Genomic DNA, 10,787 nt, shown 5'->3' on the forward strand with positions numbered 1-10,787 from the left:
TTCCAGGTAATTTTAATGCTTCTTGCACAACTCAGGGGTAGGTAAGAAGGAAGCATTTCTTACTGCCTTTTCCTCTAATAATTTGAGCAAAAGACTCAAAGAGCAGTCTCTACACAAGTTTGTCAGTCATTTATAATCCATACCTTACCACTTCCAGAAAGACTGAAAAAAAATCCATCTCTGAGAATATAAGATTAGATCCTTTATACTGGAGAAGTATCAAGTTACATAAAATATCTGATTTTAAAAATCCTATATCCTCAAGTAGGATAAAACTACTGAATCAGTGACAGGCACTGATTTATGGTCAGAGTTCTGGTATGCTTATAAATCACTAAATCTCTTATTACTCCGTACCCATGGGTTCTGCACTTCTGAATTCAACCAACTGTGGATCAAAAATATTTGGGGAGGGCCGGCCCGGTGGTGCACTGCTACAGTGCGCCGCTTGGCTCCCGAGGGTTCGGATCCCACATACAGACCGGCCGCTCACTGGCTGAGCAAGGTGCGGGCACAACACCGAGGGTTGCGATCCTGTTGCCGGTCCCGGTCCGGTATGGGCGCGACACTGAGGGTTGTGATCCGTTGCCAGTCACGAAAAAAGACAAAAAGGAAAAAAAAAAAAATATTTGGGGAAAAAAATGGATGGTTGCATCTGTACCGAACATGTACAGACTTTTTTTCTTGATATTATTCCCTAAACAGTACAGTATAACAACTATTTACATAGCATTTACATTGTATTAGGCATTGTAAATAATCTAGAAATGATTTAAAGTATACAGGATGATTTGCATATGTTATACGCAAAGACCACACCCTTTACATAAATGACTTGAGCATCTGTGGCTTGTGGTATTCATGAAGGGTCCTGGACCCAAACCCCTGTGAATATAAGGGAGAACTGTATATAATCACCTTCAAGATTCAGAAATTAAAAATTTGTTCTTGAATATTACACATATTGGCATTCTCTTTCTAAATTTCACAAATAAAGATAAAATGACTGTGACTAATTTTTTAACACTTGACCCTCCTCTTAGGTAAAGAAAACTGAAGAAAAACTGTACAAAGAACTAAAATATTAAACAGGGAAATAGAATTAAGTTGAATAGATTACTAAGGTTAAAAAAATTGCTTTATAAGGTGATTCTTTAATTTTAACTCATTACACTTACTGTGTAAGTTATAGCTGCCAACATTCCTATCAAGGTCAGAGAACTAATGGAAAATGACAATGCAGCTAAACCATCTGCAAGAAAGAAAAACTTCGTTAAAAACGTACATATATACTACAAATGTTTATATTCAGCAAATCAATATAAAATATAAAAAATCAGTCTCATTATATATTTGGAAGGAATAAAACCAATATATACTACCATGTCCTTGGAGTGCTAATTCCAAGCAAAGAAAAGAGTTTTTAAAGCACTCTTAACAAACTGATTTGTAGAAGATCTTTCAGACTGGCTAAGATTTTTTTCCCTTTACCTCTTAAATTAAGAGGAAAATCACTGTCTAATTATTGGAACTAAAAAGAGATCAGCAAAATATTAGACACTTAAAAGGTGATAAAAGAGATTGCCTGGCCTTTCTCAATGGCAGATCCTGAGAAATAACATTACATAGGAAAGCCATTGACCTCGACTCTTTCTCCTTTTTCACCCCTCAATCTCGATACTTCCAGTTTCTTTGTTCCTAATTTTCAAATAAATTTTTAATATGTAGCCTAAAACTAAAATCTTAATTAAAGTTAATTTCACTTTTTAACTTGAAAGGACTAGCTTGCCCCCTCGGCAGAAAACTAAAAGCAAACACAAACAGAAAACAGATTTAAATATAACACCAGAAAAAGGAATACTATGCTAACAAATTGGATTTAAGAAATTATTTAAAGGAAGACCAATGAGTGAGGGGTAGGGGTGACACTTTCCAATAAATATATGAGATTAAGTAATGAAATAAGAATATCTTGTTTAAGATTTGAGACAAAAAATAAAATAAAATAAACATTAAAGTGAATGAGAGTGTAAAAATTAGAGTAATGCTACCTATCTAAACACTGATTCAAGTTATACTAATACTCAAAGACTAGTATAACTTATGAAATAATATTTAGGGCAGAAGAGCAAGTTACTCAAGAGACCCGAAAGAGTTAACTGCAAGAAGAGAAGCAATTTATTTCTCAGCAATAGGATCAAGGTGCACAAATCCTGACAATTCAGTATTACTAGATGTCAGGCTTGCTATCCTTATTCTTGCTGGTATCAGCAAGATATTAATGGACTACAATTTACAAAATGAAATCTTAAGTGGAAAGCAAGAAAATTAAGAAATTATACAGCAGAGTTCAAGACTTAATTTAATCATCATTTAACAGTGTATCTGGGTAAAAAAAAAGAAGGGCTGATTAAAAAAATGTACAGTACCTATTATAATAAATACAAAGGCAATACAATTTTTTAGCATAATGTTTATAAAAGTAAGTATTCTAGATTTCTTTGAAAATAAAGTTACTATGCTCAAATGCAGAGGAAATTATGAGTAATATGGTACACATTCTTATTTGATATCACTTTCTAATGCCAAACCTATTTTTCAGTGATTAAGCAGCTTTCCAACTGAAGCCTCTGAATCTACCTATTTTTTTCCTCTAAAAACATAGGTCACATAAATTGTTAGGGAAAACTTGTGGAAATGCAATGCCAAAATGTTTTGGTGAGATAAATTTATAATAAAACATTATTTAATTCATATGAAAACCTCTGTAATTTATATTTTGCATAAAAAATTACTTAATCTCAAACAATCATATAGGGTTCTCTTTTATTAATTAAAAATAAAAACCAATATACCCAGTATCCAGTACATTTCTTTGGCATATTATTCTATATTACCCTAAGTGAATTAAAGATCATATAGAAATTATAAGACCTTCACTGCTAAAACATTTTGAAAAAAAGATTAAGTTTTCTTTTCATCAGGGTAATTTTATGAAGAAGTCAAGAAACTAGCTACATAATAACTACGTGGCTAGTAGTGACCCTTAACAACACAAAGCTCCTAATTTGTCTAGTATACATTTAACCGCAAGTTAGAAGAACTGTAGGGTTAAATTTTTAACAAAGTAAAAATAGGCTACTTCTCAAAAACAATCCCAAGGATCAGGAAAAATGAATTACTATGATTTTTTAAAGAAAAATACTTACGACTACTTCCAAGTTCTTCAAACAGGAATTTCACCTTTTCCCACTCTGTAGAATTTTTGTTATTGGGAACATTCAATGGAACAAAAGCACTACAAAGGAGAAAACTCTTTTTAATGGTTTTAAAGATAAAAGGTTGAATAAAAGAAAACAGTCGAAAACTCAATCTTTTTAACACAAAGATCAACTTTTGCCCAAAAGAATTAATAAATCAAATCTCTATCATGCACAGAGGAGTGTAAGAAGGTTCTCATCTGTGTATTTCGCATGTTTGTTTTATTATTGTATTCAATTAGTTTCCTTTGTAATCTCACATATTTTATTTTTTACATATAAAAATATTTTGATTTGTCAATTGTACTTAATAAAGCTGGAGAAAACAAAACAAAAATTAAATAAGTAAAATATTTTGAGAAGGGATCATAGGTCAAAAAGTCCATGGCACAAAAAAAGGTTAAAGACCTCTATGTTAAATCAATAGAAGAGAATATAAATATGTGCAATTATTTCAATATACGTATATGCATATAAAAGAATACAAAGGAAAAACATCATAATAAAACAGTAAATATCTCATTTTTGGATAAGGGGTGATTTTTACTTGCTTCTTAGTATTTTTCTATATCTTTCAAGATTCTACCCAATAGATATAATGAAAGTAGTTTCTATTTATTTTTTAATCCTCAACTGAAGTAGGATCATTGAAATAACAGAGACATAGGACTTTCTCTAGGAGCTTAGACTGGGAGAATATGTAAAGTAGAATGAATAAATAAATGGTCACTTTATTATCTAGCCCAGATCAATAAACAAGAAGATAATCCAGAGATTAAGTTAAATGTCTGGATATCATTTAGATTAAATATGTGGAAAATCAAACAGAAATATAAAAAGTAACTCTAATACTACTTCCTTCCCAACTTAATTTTAATTGTAACCAAAGCAGCAAGATCTATTCTCTTTTGTAAAGAAGAAATATTCAATGAGTTCAACAATATATTAAAGTATCTGCTCTGATAATGTTTTCAAGTAAAACAAAATAATTACTCTAAAATATTGTTTTTAATTTTAAAAGCCTTGGTATTACTGATAATTCTTATAAAAAGATGACTGGGCAGAGCATGTCAGGAGGTTACCTAAATTTCTGTTTGTATCAACAGTTTACTATACTCTTCTTATTCTTGGAAACTTATTTCTCACCACTTTAGAAAGACAAGTGATTACTCACAAGCATACAGCAATAAATATAAAAAGTTTATTATTTGTTGCCCCAGCTGTAAAATCAAACAATTAAACTAAAGCAGTGAGGTGGAATCAAAAATAAAAGTTAACAACTTTTGCATATTATAAATCTATAATAATACTAACTTAATATTAATATTTAATTATCAGAAATATAAACTTAATATAAATTTAATTATCAGAAAAACTACCTACATAATATCCCTCTAATTTAATTGATAAAGTTTTTTCTGGATATCCCAGAAAGTATGATTTGAACTTGTTAGTCAGGAATAACCAATCTGTGAGTGTGGAAAAACAAAAATGTCTATGTTGTCCAAAATGTCATCTACGGTACTACTGAAACAGACATATATAGTATTGTAAATATCAAAAAAAAATCCATACTCAGAATATTCAGTCTCAATATGTCAATCTTAGGTAATCAAGTGTAAATTAATTAACACTTCCTCTTGATGACACTTTCACGTTCAAATTCCTGAGCAGGGCCATTTAGCAGTTCAAACATTTAAACCAAGAGTAACACCAGAGGAGACCTCATATGACCAAAAAAATTTTTTTAAATAAAAACACATTTTTTTTTTTTTTTGCTCAGGATTGCTTTGGCTATTTGGGGTCTTTTGTTGTTCCATAAGAATGTTAAGACTGTTTTTTCCATTTCTGTGAAGAATGTCATTGGTATTTTGATGCAGATTGCATTGAATCTGTAGATTGCTTTGGGTAAAATGGACCTTTTCACAAAGTTAATACTTCCAATCCAAGATCATGGAATGTCTTTCCATCTTTTTGTCTTCTTTAATTTCTTTCAGTAGCGGTTTGTAGCTCTCATTGTAGAGATCTTTCACCTCTTTGGTTAAATTGATTCCTAGGTATTTTATTTTTTTCATGATTATTATAAATGGACTTTCTTTCTTGATTTCTCTTTCTGTTATAGCTCATTATTGGAGAATATAAATGCAACTGATTTGGGAGCATTTATTTTGTATCCTGCAATGTTACTGTAATTATTAACCAGCTCTAGGAGTTTTTTGATAGACTCTTTAGGTTTTTCTATACATAATATCATGTCATCTGCAAATAGGGACAGGTTGACTTCATCTTTTCCAATCTGGATGCCCTTTATTTCTTTCTCTTGCCTGGTTGCTCTAGCTAGTACCTCCAGCATTATGTTAAACAGAAGTGGTGAGAGTTGTCATCCTAGTCTTGTTCCTGTTCTTAAGGGAAAAGCCTTCAGGTTTTCCCCATTCAGAATGGTACTGGCAGTGTGTTTGTCATAGATGGCTTTTACTGTGTTGAGATACTTTCCTTCTATGACTAATTTCTTGAAAGTCTATATCATGAAGGGATGGTGAATTTTGTCAAATGCTTTTTCGGTGTCTACTGAGATAATCATACGAGTTTTTTCCTTGATTTTGTTTACATATCACATTTATTGACTTTTGTATACTGAAACATCCTTGCACCCCTGGGATGAATCCCACTTGATCATGGTGTATAATGTTTTTGATTTGTTGCTGTATTTTGATTGCTAATATTTTGCTGAGGGTTTCTGCACCTATGTTCATCAAGAATATTGGCCTATAATTTTCTTTTTTGTTATGTCTTTATCTGGTTTTGGTATCAGAGTTTTGTTGGCCTCAAACAATGAGTTTGGGAGAATGGCTTCTGCTTCAATTTTTTGAAATAGTTTGAGGAGAAATGGTATTAATTCCTCTTTAAAGGTTTGATAGAATTCAGCTGAAAAGCCATCCAGACCTGGCCTTTTCTTTGCTGGAAGACTGCTGATTACTACTTCAATCTCGTTGCTTGTTATTGGTCTGTTCAGGTTTTCTATCTCTTCTTGGTTCAGTTTGGGTAGTTTTTGTGTGTCCAGAAACTTATCCATATCTTCCAGGTTTTCATATTTGTTGTCATACAGTTGTTTAAAATATACTGTAATGATTCTTTGTATTTCTGTGGTATCAGTTGAAATGTCTCCCTTTTCATTTCTGATTTTTGTTATTTAGGTCTTCTCTCTTCTTTTTTTCTGTTAACCTAGCTAATGGCCTGTCTATTAATCTTCTTGAAAAACCAACTTTTTGTTTCGTTGGTATTTGTGTCATTTTTTGAGTCTCTACTTCATTTAGTTCTGCTCCAATCTTAAATCTTTCTTTCCATCTACTACCTTTAGGATTGGAAAATAAAGCCAGAGGCACACTACCTGACTTCAAATTATACTACAAAGCTACAGTAACCAAAACAGCAAGGTACTGGCATAAAAAAAAGACACTCAGACCAGTGGAGCAGAACAGAGAACCCAGAAATCACCCCCCAGGCTTACAACCATCTGATATTGGACAAATAGAACAAAAACATACATTGGGGAAATGACTGCTTCTTCAATAAGTGGTACTGGGAAAATTGGATACCCACATGCAAAAGAATGAAACTAGACATGCACCTCTCACCATATACTAAAATCAACTCAAAATGGATTAAAGAATTAAGTATAAGACCCAAAACTGTAAAATTACTAAGGGAAAATATAGGTGAAACACTTCACAAACTAGGTCTGGGCACAGACTTTATGAACATGAACCCAAAAGCACAAGCAACCAAAGAAAAAATAAACAAAATGGACTATATCAAACTAAAAAGCTTCTGCACAGCAAAGGAAACAATCAACAGAGTGAAATGACAACCTACAGAGCAGGAAGAAATTTTTGCTAACTATGCATCTGACAGAGGATTAATATCCATAATATACAAGGAACTCAAGCAATTACACAGTAAAGAAAACAAAGAACCCAATTAAAAAATGGGCAAAGAAGCTGAATAGACAGTTTTCAAAGGAAGATATACAAATGGCCAACAGATACATGAAAAAATGCTCAACATCACTAGTCACCAGGGAAATGTAAATTAAGACCACACTGAGATATCACCTCACCCCAGTTAGACTGGCTATAATAAAAAAGACAGAGAATAACAAATGCTGGCAAGGATGTGGAGAGAAGGGAATGCTTCTATACAGTTGGTGGGATTGAAAATTATTACAACCGCTATGGAAAACAGTATGGGGGTTTCTCAAACAACTACAGATAGATCTTCCATATGATCCAGCAATCTCACTTCTGGGTATATACCCAAAGGAATGGAAATCATCATGTCAAAGGGATACCTGCACTCCCATGTTCATCGCAACTCTGTTTACAATAGCCAAGACATGGAACCAACCTAAATGTCAATCAATGGATGATTGGATAAGGAAAATGTGTTATATATATACCATGGAATACTACTCTGCCATAAAAAAGAATGAAATTCTCCCATTTGCAACAACATGGATGAGCTTGGAGAAACTTATGTTTAGTGAAATAAGCAAAGCACAATGGGATAAATACCACATGTACTCACTCATAAGTGGGATCTGAGAGAGAAAGAAGGAAGGAAAGAAAGACTACAGTGGTGCGTTGAACTTGCAGAGGGAGAGAGCATACCTAGGGATACCAAGTGGAGTGGGGGTAAATGAGATAGGGAGGGAGAGGTCGGGGATAATTGGGTGGGGAACATGGGGTATAATCACAATTTGTGGTAATGAACATGCTGCCAGTATGGATCTGGCCATCATATCTTGGGCATGAATGGTGACTATCAGCTTTGTAGATCATGAATATTCATAACCAATAAACAAACAAATAAATAAAATAAAATAAAAATTAAAAAATTAAAAAGATCAAGTGGCCCAAATTACTACCAGAATCACTTGAAAAAAATACTTATTTTGAAGAGATCCATCACAGAGTTGACATTTGAGCACTCAGTTTTATTTTAGGTAGAAATTAGAGCACAAACTCAAAATAAGTTCCTCAGCTACCTTACCAACAGGATTTTATAGTCTAAGAAACAGACCTGAAACATTTTCACATAAACTATTAAAAATCCATAAGCAGAATTCAAAACAGTTAACTAAATCCATTTATAAACCCTGAACAATAATATTCAAAACATTTAACAACGGGCCGGCCCAGTGACGCACTGCTACAGTGCGCCGCTTGGGAGCGCGGCGGCGCTCCCGCCGAGGGTTCGGATCCCACATACAGACCGGTTCCCGCTCACTGGCTGAGCGAGATGCGGGCACGACACTGGGGGTTGCGATCCCGTTGCTGGTCCCGGTCCGGTACGGGCGCGACACTGAGGGTTGCGATCCGTTGCCGGACACGAAAAAAGACAAAAAGGAAAAAAAAAAAAACATTTAACAACCAAAATGGCAAAGACACTAACCAATCAGCACAGACACTGACTTTAATTCTGTAGGACACTGAAAAACCAGGCTTTACCCTTTAAATGGGGCTACAGTAGGGTAAGAAGACTTAGTAAGGCAGAGAACAGCAGCTGACTGGTATGAAACCATTTCAACCTTTTAACCACCAGGAGCAAACTACTGTTCACTAGCCAAATATCAGCCCTGTAGATAAAGATATATAAAGGAATACCTCCTAAAGATGAAAAGGCAATTGAAGTCAAACGAAGCTGTATTATATTGGTTTTGAGGAAGGAGAAAGCAGTTAATAAGATTATCAAGTATTTACTACCTGATGATAACACTAAAGTAATTAAGAATTAGAGTATGTATAATCACATCTGGGTAATAGAAAACTACAGATATTTTCTTAACCTCAGCCCGTCTCAAAAAAATGAATACAGAGCATCTCAGCTTCCAAAGACATATAGAACTAGATCAAAATAAAAACTGGGGCCTAATAAGATTACAATTTTCCTTCACACCCTTGAAAATAATAAAACTGGAAAATTGCTTAGTAAAAATATTTTGTACCTAATCTGACTCACCAAATTATCTTAATTTGGATTATCTCTTCAGGAAGAGACAAAAGAAAGGCTAATGAATTTCAGCAGATATGAAACTGAAATGATGAATTTAGCAGAACTTAAAATAAGATTTTCACTTCCTACACTCAATCACCAAGTCAAGTCACATTTATCTTCCGAACAGTTTATCCCGAACAGTTTATCATTTCTTTTTGTCTACTTTATAACTACTCTAGTTCCTACCCTCACATCTCACCTAAACTATTACCATGCTTACCTAGCTGCTGCGGATTGATTGAATTCTGTCCCCAAAGTTCATTTATTAGAAGCTTAGTTCCCACTGTAACAGTTGAGGGTGAGAAATCCTACTACGGTAATTAAAAGGAGGGACCCTGAATTGATGATTAGATTGTAGGACCATTCCATAGTGAATGGATTAATAACAGTGGTCAGGGACGTGGTTTGGTGGGCTTTAAAAGAAGAGCACATGAGAGGTTAGTCTCTCTTTGCTCTGCCATTTTCTGCCATGTGAGACCACAGAGTCACTGTCACCACCACCAATGCCTTCACCAAATGTGTTCCCTGGACTTTGGACTTCCCAGCCTCTGAAACTCTAAGCAATAAATTTTGTTTTCTTTACAAATCACCCAGTTCCAGACATTTTGTTATAAGCAACAGAAAATTGGTACCAGACAAGTGGGGCGTTGCTTACAATACTAGAATATGTGGAAGTGGCTTTGGAACTGGGTGTTGAGAGGCTAGAAGAATGTGAAGGAGCAAGCTAGAAAAAGCCTAGCTGCTGGTGGGAGTTTAGACTACAGAAAACCAAGGAAAGTCTAGAACTTCTTAGAGACTCATTAAATAGTGATGAGCAGAATGCTGATAGAAATATGGACAGTAAAGGCCATTCTGAGAAGATATCAGACAAAATGAGAAGGAACTTGCTGGGAACTGGGGCAAAGATCACTCTTGCTACAAAAACTGGCAAGGAACTTGGATGCATTCTGTTCATGCCCAAAAGTTTTATGGAATGTGGAACTTCCAGCTGCTGAATGAGGGTATTTGGCAGAAGAAATTACTAATCAGCAAAGCACTAAGGAAGGCACTAAGGAAGTTGCATGGCTCCTTCTCAAACCCCACCCCCAAATGTCCCTTTTAATGTATCCTTCATAGCACTGTACGAATTAGTTAAACCTAGACCACCTCTTTGCCATAAAATTATCTACTGTTTTATCAGCAAAAATACGTCACTTAAAAGAAACTATAAATGTACTTGCTATAGTTTGGATTTTTGCCACCACCAAAGCTCATGCTGAAATCTGATTCCCAAGGTGGCAGTGGAAATGTTTATGTCATGGGGGTGGATCCTTCATGAATAAATTAATGCCCTCCCAGGGGAGTGACTGAACTCTGCGGGAATGGATTAGTCCCCATGAGAAGAGGTTATTAAAAAGTCTGGCTTCATCTTTCACAACTTAATCCTTTTCTGCTTTCCACCATGAGATCTCTTGCACGTGCTGTTTCCTCTAC

The 10,787-nt window shown here is 34.4% G+C and overlaps 1 protein-coding gene across 1 annotated transcript in view; it reads right to left on the reverse strand.

Moving 5' to 3' along the window:
* Positions 1-1,178: 1,178 nt before the first annotated feature.
* Positions 1,179-10,787, reverse strand: part of LOC103607806 (probable lysosomal cobalamin transporter) — a gene marked incomplete at its 3' end in the record, with an annotated part of 65,495 nt that continues 55,886 nt past the window's right edge. Inside the window, exons 6-7 of the mRNA XM_008592272.1 lie at positions 3,210-3,298; positions 1,179-1,252 (exon numbers count right to left, since the gene is read on the reverse strand). Coding sequence (XP_008590494.1) covers positions 1,179-1,252; positions 3,210-3,298 — 163 coding nt within the window. The remainder of the gene's footprint in view (positions 1,253-3,209; positions 3,299-10,787) is intronic.

The sequence above is a fragment of the Galeopterus variegatus genome, unplaced genomic scaffold (assembly GCF_000696425.1).
Source record: "Galeopterus variegatus unplaced genomic scaffold, G_variegatus-3.0.2 Scaffold7727, whole genome shotgun sequence".
In the NCBI taxonomy this organism is placed as follows: Eukaryota; Metazoa; Chordata; class Mammalia; order Dermoptera; family Cynocephalidae; genus Galeopterus; species Galeopterus variegatus.